Raw genomic sequence first — 15,456 nt, 5'->3', positions numbered from 1 at the left:
TTAAACGAGCATGTTCCCTAATTGATCAGTAACGTAACAATGTTAACTGGGATGACTTTAAGTGAGGAGTTACTGTAGTATATATCAAAGGGGGTAGCCGTGTTAGTCTGGATCTGTAAAGGCAGCAAAGAGTCCTGTGGCACCTTATAGACTAACAGACGTATTGGAGCATGAGCTTTCGTGGGTGAATACCCACTTCATCGGATGCATGTAGTGGAAATTTCCAGAGGCAGGTATAAATATGCAAGCAAGAGTGAGTCAGGCTAGAGACAACGAGATTAGTTCAATCAGGGGGGATGAGGCCTTCTTCTAGCAGTTGAGGTGTGAACACCAAGGGAGGAGAAACTGCTTTTGTAGTTGGCTAGCCATTCACAGTCTTTGTTTAATCCTGAGCTGATGGTGTCAAATTTGCAGATGAACTGAAACTCAGCAGTTTTTCTTTGAAGTCTGGTCCTGAAGTTTTTTTGCTGCAGGATGGCTACCTTTAAATCTGCTATTGTGTGTCCAGGGAGACTGAAGTGTTCTCCTACAGGTTTTTGTATATTGCCATTCCTAATATCTGATTTGTGTCCATTTATCCTTTTACGTAGGGACTGTCCAGTTTGGCTGATGTACATAGTAGAGGGGCATTGTTGGCATATGATGGCGTATATTACATTGGTGGACGTGCAGGTGAATGAACCGGTGATGGTGTGGCTGGTGTGGCGTGTAGTGTGTATATATATTGTGCAGATACGGCCCACATAACCCATAGAGAGCTGTGTATGTGGCCCACAGTAGTAAATGTTGAGAACCACTGATCTGGGCGGAAAATTGTCTTGTCTCTTTTTTAGAAATTTGGATTTGCAGATAGAATCTGCTGTGCTAATGTCAGCTACTGACTTATGACCAAAGGAAGTTAACTGGGAGATGTTTCTTGGCCGTTGATCTTACTAAACATCTCTTCTCAAAGTCTTTAAACCCCCCATAGAGATTTAAATGACTTCTGTTAGCAAGCAAACTAACTGCCACACCCAAACCTTCATTTTTAAATAAATTAATGACATCCTATCAAAAGTGTTAACTTTTAAACTTTATTAGGTTCACCTCGCACCAACCTTCATTGTACTTCAAAAAAAAAAAAAAAGAGAGAGAGGAAAACTATCCTTTCCTCCCTATAGTCTTTTGTTTATTTGCCTCCTTCTAAAAACAGGCATTGTGAATAGAATTCCTATTTCAAGATAAAATACATGGTAGGTGGTAACATTTTGTCGACTTCTACAGAATTAAAGAGAGAAAAAATGTAATTGGAGCAAAGAGCGAGGACGCTTTGGGTAAATGTGGATTTTATTTAAATAACGTTGATGTACCATGGCTTGTCTTAAATCAGAGGTGCCCATTTGAGGGCTGCATCAGCACCTTACTGCAGTCCCACGGGCTGCACCTAGAAAAAGTAAAATCAGGCAGTCTGCAGCTGCCCTTATCTTTAGTTCAGTGTGTAGCCTGCACGGACTAAAGGTGCCAGCATGATTGAGCTGGAGCAAGACCTGTTGGACAAATTGCATTCCACTATTAACAAGCTGTCAGAAGCCACATTGTAGAAGCCCACTGGCTCCGTTCAGCCACCTCATCTAAATATCGAGCACCACGTCGTTCTTGACCCAAAGCCCATTGAAAGCGATCTGGTTTTTTACATTGACTTCAAAGGGTTTTAGATCTGGCCCCTGAGCCTTGATTCTGAATGTGAATCCAGGTAGGCAGACCCTTGTACCTATGTGAAGTCCAGCTGACGTCAGTAGGACTGCACATGGATGCCTGGGTCAGACCATGCAGATCTGCTTGCTGGATCAGCACCCCATAGAGCACGGGGTCTTTTCATAGTGCCCTGTCCTTAAAGGTGGATCGATCTTCAGTAATAAAACACACCCACAGATGATCTAGATTATAACAGAGGAATGATCAATCTGAAGTATAATTTTAAAATGCATCTTTGTATAATCTGATTGAAGACAAGAATTAAAAAACATCATTTTACAGTTTGAGACACACCTTTATAAGAATGCAATGAAGGGGTTCTGTTTTTTTTCATTTGAAAAGGCTTTTAATGTTGGTTTTATATGTGAAACTTCTGCAGACTTGTACCATCTGGCTTGAGTTACTGCTCTGCAGATAGGAGAGTCCTCCTAGATTAGAAGTCATGTAAACAACATTACTTTTTCAATGGTAGCACTAGTGAGCTTTTTGACTATTATACAAAGCAAAACACCATATTTGTTCAATTACTTGAAATTTTGATATCCAGTGTATTTTTCTTGGGGTGGAGTAGGTCCCACAGATTCCTTTAAGGTCCCATATTGCAGTCACCACTCTTCTGACCTGAAAAACAACACATTTGAAACTGGTTATGCAGTACATACCATAATTAACCTGTGGAACTCACTAACACAAGATATTAAAGCAGCGAAGAGGGGCTGCTGTTAAACAGCACAAGGCACTCCCATCACCACCTGCATGATCAGTCTTAAGATCTTGTCTACAATTGCAGCGGTGTGTAGGGTCCAGGTAGCTACATGCTCCAGCGAAAGGCAGGCTATGTCTGGATTCACTGCAGTGTGTAGCTGTATGTGGCAGCGAAAGGATCTGGCAGGGGTGAGGCAGTGGGGATGCTAGAGCCTTTCCCCACTGCCGAAGCCAGTGTCTTTCAGGGGAAAGGCTCTGTTGGGGGGGAGGCAGTGTGACACTACACTGCTAAAAACAGCAGTGTAGATGTGAGAGGTACTGCTTGGGTGTGTAGGGTACATACCTAAGCAGTGCCTCACCGTCTACACTGCTATTTATACCTATGCTAGCTGGGTGTGCAGTGTCCGTACACAGTCCCACATGGCATTCTGATAAGTGAGCTGGAGAAATGCGGGCTTGACAGAACTACAATTAAGTGGATACATAATTGGTTAAACAACCGCAAACAAAGAGTAACTATTAATGGAATGATGTCAGATTGGAGGGAGGTCTCAAGTGGAGTTCCACATGGATCTGTTCTGGGTCCAGAGTTGTTTAACGTCTTTATTAATGACCTGGATGTAGGTATAGAGAGCATACTGATCAAGTCTGCAGATGATACAAAGCTGGGGGGCAGGGTTTGCCAACACTTTGGAGGATAGGGCTAAAATTCAGAGGGATCTTGATTAAATTGGAGAGCTGGCCTATAGACAACAAAATTAAATTCAACTAAGACGAATGTAAGGTGCTACACTTAGGGAAGAAAAACCAAATGTACAAATACAGAATGGGGGATAACTGGCTTGGCAACTATCAGAGGGGTAGCCGTGTTAGTCTGAATCTGTAAAAAGTAACAGAGGGTCCTGTGGCACCTTTAAGACTAACAGAAGTATTGGGAGCATAAGCTTTCGTGGATAAGAACCTCACTTCTTCAGATGCAAGTAATGGAAATCTCCAGAGGCAGGTATAAATCAGTATGGAGATAACAAGGTTAGTTCAATCAGGAAGGGTGAGGTGCTCTGCTAGCAGTTGAGGTGTGAACACCAAGGGAGGAGTTACGCAGTTTCTCCATACGGATTTATACCTGCCTCTGGAGATTTCCATTACTTGCATCTGAAGAAGTGAGGTTCTTACCCATGAAAGCTTATGCTCCCAATACTTCTGTTAGTCTTAAAGGTGCCACAGGACCCTCTGTGGCTTGGCAACAGCACTCCTGAGAAGGATCTGGGAGTTGTGGAGGATCACAACCTCAACATGAGTCAGTAATGCAAAGCTGTTGCAAAAAAAGCAAATGCAATTTTAGGTTGCATTCTCAGAGACCTAGCATGCCAGTCAGGCGAGGTGATAGTACCGCTCTACTCGATGCTGGTTAGGCCTCAGCTGGAGTAGTGTCTAATTTTGGTCACCAATGTACAGAAAGGATGTAGAGAAACTGGAAAGAATCCAGAGGTGAGTGACAAAGATGGTCAAAGAGGTGGAACCCAAGCCACACGAGCAAAGGCTGAAGGAACTGCGTATGTTTGGTTTGAAAAAGAGGAGATTAATGGAGGACATAATAACAGTCTTCAAATACTTGAACGGCTGCCATAAAAAAGATGGAGAAAAGTTGTTCTCTTTTGCCACAGAGGGTAGGACAAGAGGCAATGGCTTCAAACTACAGCATGGCAGATTTAGATTAAATTTCAGGAAAAACTTCCTAACTGTAAGAAGAGTAGGACAATAGAACCGACTGCCTAGGGAGGTTGTGGAAGCTCCTTCACTGGAGGTTTTCAAAAGGAGGCTGGATAGCCATCTGTCTTGGATGGTTTAAAAACAAAAAATCCTGCACTTTTGCAGAGGGTTAGACTAGATGACCCTTGTGGTCCCTTCTAGCCCTATGGTTCTATGATTCTAAGTGTAGACCTTTCCTTAGTATACTGTCTACATAGCACTTCTAATCGTTGCTGGCTCACCAAGTGAGAACCAGGTGATCATCAAATACAAGACACGCGTAGATCTATGCTCCACTCACTGCTGCTCAATTATCAGCTTAACAACCTAGATGTTTCCATCTCTCCTTCATCCCTCCCCACTTGCTGAGGTATGCAGTTTGTACCATCAGCTCCTGATGTATGAAAGGAAGAACAATGAGTGAATAGTATGTACAACATCGAATTTTCACTTAGTGGGAAAATCTTGCTTTACAGTGCTTTGTCACTGTATTTATTAACCAGTTGGTCTCAAATGTCCTAGTTATAATGAACCAGAAGACCCCACAAGCTGCAGTTCCATAATATTTGGAGATGCATTGTACACCGTAAAGGCTTTGACCTGCTGGGTGGTGATACTTTATCCTTGATCCAGCAAAGCATTTAAGCACGTGTTTAAGTACGTGAAGGGTCCGTAGCTCTCTATACCTTGCAGGATCGTGCCAATAAAGAATTTATTCCAAACTTCCTGACTCAAACAGTAATATCCAGGAAGGTATTTCATGAATTTTAATGTCACCTTAAAAGGAAACATTCCTAGCTACAAATCCTTAAATGTGTAGACATATTTTTAGACCAAGACAAGACAGAACCCCAGCGATTCTCTGATATTTGGGGAGTGGAGGAAAACTGGGTGGGATTGTCTAAATAAACATAGGTAATAGGAAAAAATCTCCTCTCTCTTTTGAATTCTGCAGTGGCAGAAGTTAGTTTTGAATGTATTAGTCTTTGGTGAGCTTTTAATGAATTAAGAGTACAGGTCTGTCGCATCTTGCGCTGGGGTTACGTTCCGCAGTCAGCGCGTAAAGCGAAAATCGCGTATAGTCAAAATTACATTGAGTGTAATGGCGGGCGGAATCGCCCGCACTACAGGTACAGTATTAAAATTGTTATTTTTCTCTCTTTTGTTTTTGCCGACCACATAAAGCTGAAATCGCGCATATTAAATGCGCATAAGATGCGACAGACATGTAAATTGAAACAGATTGAAAAAGTCTATAATAAGCAAATGGTCCAGAGAGACTCTTTAGTGGCAAGGTGATTAATAAGGGACACTCCTGGTAATACCATCAAAACAGTGGTACTGGAAAAGCATGTGGAATGCCCTAAATTCAGGGGAAGCAGTAAAATTCAGACAAATGAGCCACAACGATTTATATGCCTCTTTATTCCCCTTGCACCTCCAGGAAGAAAAATAGTAAGCTATGAAAACTACTACAGCACTAGATTCAAGGGAAAATTCAGTATAGTAAGATAAGCAATTTAATTTCACGACAAAATATTTTGTACTGATCAATTTTTGTCTTACAACGGGTGCATTCACTACACAGACTTCTTTTTTGTGAACCTCCATATGTAACTATGGCACTATCTTAAGGAGTAACACTATAAAGAGTTCAAAAAGTTGGACATGTTTCAGGGCATGAGAACACGATACAGTATATATGAGGACATGGTTTCAAACCTTATTGCCGTATGCAGGTTCTCCCAATTCCCCTTCTGTTTTTACTACCCTTCTCTGTTGGGAACAAAAGTCTCCAGTGGTTAGTGAGTATAGAGAGGTTACCCTGTATTAATCTGTAACAAATACCACATTGAGTCCCATGGGTATATCCAGTTCAGCCTTGCATTACTCATGTCACCCAGTCGGCTTTTTTTTCCTGCTCTTTGTTCTTAATGCAATTATTTCTTTATTTCCTTTAAAGACATTTATTTTGCAGCTGCTGTGGCAGCTTATAGTTGTCATGTGTGATGGCAAAGGCAGAGAACTAGGGCTAGGAGCCGATAAACTTAGCAAAGTTTAGAAAAGTATTGAGATGAAATAACGTGAGAATTTTCTGTCTTTTTTTTGTACTTCATTTCTGTAAAATGAGAGCGAACCTCTTGTACTGTACTTGCATAAATTTTACAGTTTTGGCACCGCTCAAGACAGGGCCTTAAAAAAATTAGCCACCCCAACATGGGAGACAAAGCGGTTTTCCAAAACCAAAATAATTATGTGTTGTGCACTAGCATTTAGGAATCAAAGATCAGTGTGTGTGGGCTCTGACAAATGTTTTTTTTTTTTTTTTTTTAGAAGAAACTTCTGTTAACAGTTAGGCCTGGTCTATACTACCCGCCTGAATCGGCGGGTAGAAATCGACCTCTCGGGGATCGATTTATCGCGTCCCGTCGGGACGCGACAATCGAACCCCGAATCGGCGCTCTAACTCCACCAGCGGAGGTGGTAGTAAGCGCCGCCGACAAAAAGCGGCAGAAGTCGATTTTGCCGCCGTCCTCACAACGGGGTAAGTCGGCTGTAATACGTCGAATTCAGCTACGCTATTCACGTAGCTGAATTTGCGTATCTTAAATCGACTCCCCGCTGTAATGTAGATGTACCCTTAGATTACTTCAGGAGTTCAGGAAGGACTGAATTCCCTTCTTGGTCTACATGAACAAGGGTTTTTAAATTGCTACTGAACTGTGGTATTTTATCAGCCTTCTATTCTTCAGACTCAGTTACCCATGGACTTTTTAAAAATGATTGTGCAATTTGAATGTAATTGCTCATCACAATTCTGTGTTTATTGGCTGGAGGCTATTTCTGAAATATCCTATGTCTCACCCAGTCTGTTGTTTCCACTGGTACTTTTAGAAGGGTTGTTTCTTATTAACAGCTGTAAATGGCATTAATAATCAATATTTAGTTGCTGTTTTCCGCAGTATTTAGGTGCTCTGGTTCCTTTGGATTGCCAAAGGGTGATCACGTTTCTAAGAATATTGTTCCTGTTTGAATTATTAATTAAAACATTTTTCTCAACAAAAGTACCATATTTATATGTCAGCAAATGTACAGGTATTAAAGATATGTTTCAGCAAAAGTTGGGGGAAACCTTTTACTTACCCAATTTAGTACAGAACACATTTTGAGGTTTCTTAGCAGTGGGTTAATTGTATTTAAATTTCTGAGGACCATGGGGAAAGATGTGTTGCAGTTGTTTCCACCATCATATTTGTGAGATGATAAATATTTCTTCACTTGCGTGTTAACCTTATCCAGGTCCATCTACTGTTTAAGTCTTCCTAAAATAGTTGAGAAAAACATCACCCCAATAGCTCCATGCCTGTGTGAGATTGAGCATGCATTGGAAGGATTATGCATGTTTCTGTTCTACTTGATGCTCATAAAATTTCATATAAAACTACTAAATGCTTAAGGCATGAAACCTAGGAACACTGTAGCATTGTCTAGAAAAACCGTATGCAGGTGCTCCTTGACTACTGCAGCAGATGGTTAGAACAGGTTTTTTTTTTTTTTTTTTTTAAGTATTATTAAAAAAAAATCAAACTTTCCCCTCCTCAGAACACCTTGTATCAGTTATGAAATCGGAATATAAAATACTGCACAAGTAGACTTGTAACTGTTAAGCACTTAAAATAACATTTACTTGCCTTCCATCAGCTTATAAAGGAATTGATCTCGATGGATAGTTTATATAAAAATTTTCTTAAGGAAGGTGTGCTGTGCTAATAGGCTTACATACAACATGCATGTCTCATTGTATTTAGTGAAATTACTAGAAACTGAAGAAATTAAAGCACAGTAGTTTTTACTGAATGAAAATGAAGCTGTCCATGTAAAGTACAAAAGGACCTCTATTGTACGTGGGGAAGTGGGCCCTCAGATTTTCCTAACTATGAAAAGTATGGCATTGGATTTAAAAATACAAAGCCTAACACAATTAAAAGTTAATAAAGATAAGGTGTAGGCTTTGCTACGTTCAGTTCAACAGCTGCCGGAGCCGAGCTGGCCTGATCAGTTCATTTCTTTTAGCCTTGCTGAAATGCAAAGTGAGGGAATGGTGTCTGAAATGAATGTTTGGATACTAGAGGGAAAAAATCTTTTAACAAAAAATCACATGACTCGTCTGTTCAAGTCTTATTGGACTGGGAGTGAACACTTGGCAGACAATAATAGAGGATGCACTAGGCCTCCTAACCCATAGGTCATGTACTAGTATTGGATGAGACATCACCCTTATAAAAACTAGAATGCAAAGACTTCCATGTGTTTGGCACTACCTCCAGGAGCACAAACCAAGGGTCTGCGGCTGCACACACTTAAACACACAAGGCGCATGGGAGTGCTCACGTGAGTTTACTTGCCTACATCTCAGTAGGACTGAGGCCTGATACTGTAATTGCTGACTACTGGGCATAGTGCTTACTAACATGAACAGATTCAGTAACGTCAATGGGGATCCTTACCCTAGGGGGCTGCGCAGAGCAGGAAGTGCTTCACCCAGTAGTAAATGCCCGGAGCGATAGGCCTGGAAAGCATTGTGCTTATCATCCTTCTGTCCATGAGATCATATATTAGGAAGAGGGAAACGTGACACAGTATCTATCATCATAAGGTAAATGGTTATCTTTGTTTCCACAGGGTATTTGGTACTGTGGTGGAGTTCACAGGCCCCACAGTAAACCAGAGCAAGGCATGAGGCAGTACTAGGCTAGGGAGGCCTGGCCCATAAGCAACTACAGGGCATGCTCCATGTGGAGGAACAGTTTAAAAGGGTACAGGTAGGGGCCTGGGGCAGAGAAGTTACAGGCTGCACCAGGAAGTGAGGCTGATCCTGGAGCTGTTGGAAGTGTGACTACAGTGTTGGTAAGGCCACTCTGGAAGCGGTGACCCATATTATTCCCCACACACACACACACACACACACCGGTTTTGAGTTGGAAACCCACAAGAGGCCCCAAAGAACGGGTCATTGCCCCCCTGGCAGGCTAAGCTCATTCTGCTAGGAATGTGACCATGCTCCAAATAGAGGTGCCACAGCCTGGTAGGAAGTGTCCCAGGGGAGTGTAACTTGGGTGGACCGGTAAGTAGTCTGCACACTGCAACACCCCTTTGGGCCCTGAGTCAGGAGCCGGTGGAGTGGGAGGGCCTGCTCCCCCTCCTGCTCCCTCCCCATCATCACAGAACCCAAAGGGGAGAAGAAGGGGGATGCAAAAGGGACTGGGGCTTGCTGTGTACACCCTGGCAGAGCCCCCTCCAGAACAAGCAGACAGAAGAGAACTGTAGTGCCATTGCCCGATGAGTAGGCCAGCTGGCTGTTGGATGGACCCGCTGAAGGATACGTAAATGGCTCCCATCACTGTGGCATCTGAGTGTCTGTTAGTCACTTGTGAATTTACCCCCTTAACCTTCTTGTGTGCTAAGAAGTTATTATCTCCATTCTACAGGTGGAGAAACTGAGGCACGGAGAGATTGAGTGACTTGTCCCAAATCTCCCCCAGTCTGTGGCAGAAGCAGATATTGATCCAAGAATAAGTGCCCAGTCCAGTGCCTTAACCAGAAAACTGTCTTTCTTCCTTTAAGGCCCCAGTTCAGGAAGGTACTTACACATGCGTGTTTCTTTAAACACAGGTGTAGTCTCACTGAAGTCTGTTAACACTTGTGCTGAGCCTGAATGTGAATATTGTGACCCCAGCTCCAAAGGAGCCCTTCCCCCATTAGGCCACAGCGTCCTGTTGTTTGTGTGCCAGGCTCTTCCACGTTGTATATTTTGTTGATACCTCATTTTATAAAATAAACATTGGTAGACAGAGCTACCAGAAAATAACCATTGGTCCTTTATGAAAGTTCTCTGCTGCATGAGAGATACACCAAAGGGGTAAGAGTTCTAGAAAGTATGTGTGCTCTCCTATGAGTTCATCGGGGGGGAGAGAAAGGGGTTGGTGATAAACAAAGCTAATGCCAAGTGCATCATGCACTGCACAGAACTAGCTGTCTGCAGAAATCTTACTGCATGTGACAGCAGTAGGCAGGCAAAAAGAAGTGAGAGCGAGGGCATGTCTAGCTATAAACATGAGCAAAACTAAGCTCAATTACTAACACAGTTTAGTTTACCATAAACTTTTGAAATCCCTGAGGGAGGAAAACAAATAACTTGTCCCATCTGCAGTACATCTTGAAGTCAGAGGTGGATGCCAGAACACATCTCCACTTAGGGTGACCAGATAGCCAGTGTGAAAAATCAGGACAGGGGTGTGTGTGTGTGTGTGTGTGTGTGTGTGTGTGTAGGGGGGGAGGGGGCGATAATTGATGCCTGTATAAGAAAAGCCCCAAATATCGGGGCTGTCCCTATAAAATCGGGGCATCTGGTCACCCTATCTCCACTCCACCATCTAGTCCTCAACCATAGCCACTTCTAAAGGAAAAGCTCCTTCTCCCAGAGCCGACATAGTAACATGGGTGATGTTTCAGCTACTCTAGCTTTATATTCAGCACACCAGAAAATGTACATTTCTGCTGCAGACCATTGGAAATTGCAAAGGGAGGCAACTGAAGGGTGTAACAATCCAACAGTAATACAGGCCTTGAGTGAATTAAGAATGAAAGAAACAGCTACGCAGAAGTGGACGTGTGTAACCACTTTAGATGTGCTGTATGTAATTAATCTTCCTCCGTGATGTTTGTTTAGACATTATAAACGTATGTCTCTTTCTCCATGCAGTATCCAAACAGCATTTTCCTTTCTGGTAGGTTTACCTCACACAGATATTCTGGAGCAGTGCTGCGTACTTGTGCATTTGCCATTTTATGGGTCCTGCTAGTAGCTCCATATTTGAGGTTGCCAGAGTCATTCCATTTTTTACTGTATTTTTCACCCATTACAAAAAAAAAAAATTTAAAGAAAAATCCACACTCCTTTTGAGCTGGAATTTCTCATGCTTAATCTGTACACAGGTGATTTATGGTGCTAGTGGGGCTATAATAGAAATGCACAATATTATGAAGTGAATTGAACGGACCATGCTGAAATGTTTATTGCTGTCTTTGAAATGTAACACATTGGGATGATGGTGCCTCTCCAAGAAAGAGTGAGAGCTAAGCAAAGCTTGGCTCTCAGGGAATTTTTAGTACTCCAATAAAAGACCATGCTTTTAAAGGAAATCGCTTATTGCCATCTTGCAATCAAGAATGCACGAGTGTTCCAGGGAGTGCAAGAAATATGCTTCAAGAATGTAAGAACCATAAGGAACTAATCATTAAATATTCTCTTCTCCTTTTCCACTCCCCATCCTCCTCTGATGGAGACACTGGAAGTTTTGTTGTCTGTATGTAAAACTCAGCCATTATGAGTTTAAAAAAGAAATGAAGTGACTTCAAAGCTTGTCCCATTTTCAAAAGCTCCTATTCCCCCGTGACTTAAGTCTCATTGGCTAGGGATACCATTTTCAAAAGTGCCTGAGAGCCAGGTTTTTAAAGGTATTTAATCTGGCCCTAAGTCCCAGTTTCAAAAGTGACTGAGGTGCTTAAAAGCCTGAACCCAGGTCCAGGGCTGGCTCTAGCGTTTTTGCCACCCCAAGCAGCAAAAACAACAACAAAAAAAAAAGTTGCAATCGGCGGCAATTCGGTGGCAGGTCCTTCGCTCCGAGAGGGAGTGACGGCCCCTCCGCCGAATTGCCACCGGACGTGCTGCCCCCCTCTTCATTGGCCGCCCCAGGCACCTGCTTGCTACGCTGGTGCCTGGAGCCGGCCCTGCCCAGTTCTATGCTATGTTTTTCATCCCAGATCACTTAGAATAAGTCTGAGCAGAGACTTGAATCTGTATCCCACATCCCTGGCTAGTGCCCTAACCACCAGGAGAGACGCAGCACGTGCTCGCGTCCAAAACCAGACGTATCCGCCAGTTTTGTTTTCATGGAAATGTTGGGAAGGTTTTGGGTTGTTCCAGTGCAGAACAAAAACAGATTTGGAAACCTTGAAAGTTGCTACGAAACAGAATTGTCACTTCTGGCCAACTCTATCATTGTCTTTATTTCCTTCTGCTTCCTTCCCTCCCACACACGCCATGTGTAATGACATGGGCATATTAGCCAGCGCCCTGCTGCTTTGTTCCATGCAATTGAGCTGGTTAGAACCATATTTTTCAATCAAATTGTCTCCATTCAGATGTTCAGACAGGCTTTAAAAAGCCTAGAAGTGCTTGTAACTGCCATCACACGCAGCAGGCATGGCAGCCCAAGCTTGTGTAATTGTCCCCCTTCACCCACACCCGGAACTACCCTGGAAGCTGTTGCATAAATTGGCAATAGCAGCATGCCCTGCGTTGCCGCTGCATTCGCTTGTGAAACATGGCAGTGGAAGCCTTGTGAGGTACATTGTCTGATGCCATTTCCCCATCTTTGTTTGCTTTCCCTGTTTTTCTCTGTTACGAAGAGCTTGACTGGCATGCTCAGCACAGTGTGACACACAGAGGAAGACACGCATCTTTCCTCATGGTGCTTACAATGAAAGGTCAAATTCAGGGCTGGTGTCTAAGCGGGTGTAACATACCTCCACCCTTCCAGAGTCCTCAGCGGGTAAGTGACCCCAATATAGGCCCAGTCAGGATCCCTTAGGCACCAGCGCTCATCTGCTTACTGATGTGTCACTTATGCCCTTGGTGTTTTTTGGCTCGCTGAGATGGACTGTAAGGGAAGCCCTGCTGGTGTAACTCGCACGCTGAGGGGCCTGGAGACACATCTGCCAACAGTCCTGGTTTAGCTGGGATTGAATACCCATCCCAGGCGCTTGGTGTCCCAGCCAGCGCCCTAGGGTCATTGGCACGTATGCTCCCCACTCGGCTGCCCCGTCTGCTCCAGGCAGTTCTAGCCTAGCAGGGAGGGTAACCACTTTTTATTTATTTATTTATTTATTTATTTTCATACTAGAGGGAGGAGTGGAGTGCCAGCAGTTCCCTGGTCTAGGACTTCCACAGCTGCCTGCTCCACACTCCAGGAAAAGAACTAGCATCTCAGTGGTGCTCCACTCTGTCACCCTCTTCCCTCCGGGAAAATCACTTGCAATCCCCCTGCTGGCCTGGGCTCTAGTTATTGTGCGGGAGGGGAGAGGGCAGCAGAGTAAGGAACCTATCTGTGAGGGTGGAAGGGTCTGAGCTTGGGAGGGTGTGTGGATGTGTGCACACAAGGAAGGGTGTGCCAGAGAGGGTGTGCTGCCCTGGGGCTGCAGGCAGGCAAATTGCTGGAGTGCTGCTCTGCTTACCTCTCTCAACTCGGCAGTGCCCCTTGCTGGCTGTCTCCCCTTGCAGGAAGCCCCCCTCCACCCATGAGGATGAGTGGCACCCAACCGTGAGGACCTGGTGGGAGGCCTGTCGTCATGCCAGTGCAGAGAAGTCCCTTTAGTGTGAGGAGCAGAATGAGGAGCAGTAACGTTTTCACAAGACAGTTTTGCAAGGAAGCACCTGGAGCAGTGGTGTGCTGAACTTTAGGATTATTTCTGCTTTTTTTTTTGTTTTTTCTTTCTCTTTCCCTTCTAAGAAAATGGTATAAATTCACCAGATCGTCCACATGACCCTTCAGCGCTTGGGAGCCTCTTGGCCCCCACGCCCCAGCCTACTAAACTAATTGTCCCTGACAAATGTTTCCTATATTGGCAACTGTGGGTGCACAAGAGTCACAGAGAAGGTGACTACCAGAGCGCATGAAAAGGGATAAGTTGCAGTAAAGCTTACTCTTTCTTATCCTCCTCCCCTGTTTTGATTTTTTCCCCTGACCCACCCATCTTCTGGCACTTTGTGAGGTGCAAGTCTGACTGAGCCTACGTTACTGTATCTTAAGCTGTGAGGAGTCTGGAAGAAAGCGTAAACCAGTTCAGACTCCCTTAGCCCTGCCTCTCAGTTTGGTCCAAAGTGTAGATGTTCATAGAGAATCTCTCCTTGTTAGCTCTGTAATCAGCTTTTGTGTTCTGAAGGGGTAGAATATGCCTGAGCAGGGGAGGCCTGTGAACCATTTAGGCACTCTTTTAAGGGGTTAAGAGGGATGTAAGTGGTGTCCAGGCCCTGTGCTAGCTCCTTGTGCAGGGGGCGAATTTCACCTTCAGTGTCGCAGGTACAGAGGAGATTTTCTCTTCTTGTTATCCAGCGTGGATGGTTTAGTTGGGGTTGGGTTTTTTCCTTCTGGTAAAACTTAGTGCAGGCTTGTGAGTTTCTCTAACCTTTACGAGTCCCGTTCCAAAGTATAACGCAGTTATTCAGAAATGCAGCACGTCACTTGACCCGTCTTACATCCAGGTCTCGCTCATGTAAGGGAAAGGCAGCTGCAAGGGGGAAAATTGGAAAATGTGTGTGTTTTTAAAAAAGAAAAAATAAGCCACATCTGAAAATCTAGTAACTGTGTCAGCTGATGACCTTTGGGGTTGGAAATAGATTGATAATAGCAATGTGGGGATGGACAAGGAAAGCCTATGAAGTCACACTACTGAGAACAAAAGGAAAAAGCATTTGAATGTTTCCAGCTTCTCGCTTTATGAGATCTTGGTGACCTTCTATACAAACATCTATCTGATGCTTCCTGTAGAACAGACATCAATAAAAGGCATCAGACAGAGGTGAGAGGATGTTGCCAACCCCACCCAGAAAACAGGTGATGTGTGAAAAACACCCAAACTGACTCTTAGGGGAAACCTGTGTTTTTACATTGTTAGTTTTTAGTATTTGTATTGTGGTACTACCTTGGAGCTCCAATCACAGACCAGGACCCCGCTGTGCGAGGTGCTGGGGAGACACTACAAAAGGATGTCTCCTGCCCCAAAGTAGCTTTTTTGTAGACTGTAATCAGCCCGGCATCTCAGTAACAGTATAGAAAATTAAACACACTATTGCCTAGTCAGAGCTCTCTGCTGAAATGTGAGCGCAATATTAGGTGGGAATATCAAAAGTGTTTATAAGTGATGTTTATGGTTTTGAATGGTTAGAAAAAGCTTAGACCATCCTTACTAGTAAATCTACACCCAGTATGTCTCTGGGCAGTGATGAATTGTCTAAAACTGTTTTAAGTTGCATTTGTTATGCACTCATATGGAGGTAGGGGTAGTTCAGGTAGCTAATTGCCTGAATATCAATTGTTTTAATGTGCTTCACTGCAGCTGCAGTAATCCAGTAATGGTGGTTTGAAAAACGTAAGTGGAAATGCTTCTTCTATGATTGTACTATGAACTTACTTATATTGTTTATAA

At 43.6% G+C, this 15,456-nt stretch overlaps 2 protein-coding genes across 4 annotated transcripts in view; one reads left to right on the top strand and one right to left on the bottom strand.

Annotated features, from left to right (window-relative positions):
* The window catches only part of STX8 (syntaxin 8), a 161,464-nt gene that overhangs the window by 131,326 nt on the left and 14,682 nt on the right, over positions 1 to 15,456 (top strand). The window contains exon 8 of one of the 3 annotated variants that reach the window (XM_034789685.1): positions 6,523 to 6,545. The exons of the other annotated variants lie outside the window; for them this stretch is intronic. Coding sequence (XP_034645576.1) covers positions 6,523 to 6,545 — 23 coding nt within the window. Of the gene's footprint in view, positions 1 to 6,522; positions 6,546 to 15,456 lie in introns of those variants that run through there. 3 annotated transcript variants of the gene reach the window in all.
* The window catches only part of NTN1 (netrin 1), a 267,394-nt gene continuing 254,180 nt past the window's right edge, over positions 2,243 to 15,456 (bottom strand). The window contains exon 7 of the mRNA XM_034789681.1: positions 2,243 to 2,355. Coding sequence (XP_034645572.1) covers positions 2,321 to 2,355 — 35 coding nt within the window. The 3' untranslated portion in view covers positions 2,243 to 2,320. The remainder of the gene's footprint in view (positions 2,356 to 15,456) is intronic.

Source organism: Trachemys scripta, chromosome 14, assembly GCF_013100865.1.
Source record: "Trachemys scripta elegans isolate TJP31775 chromosome 14, CAS_Tse_1.0, whole genome shotgun sequence".
Lineage (NCBI taxonomy): Eukaryota > Metazoa > Chordata > Testudines > Emydidae > Trachemys > Trachemys scripta.
The sequence above is the reverse complement of the archived record's forward strand: the minus strand, read 5'-3'. Positions and strand labels throughout refer to the sequence as shown.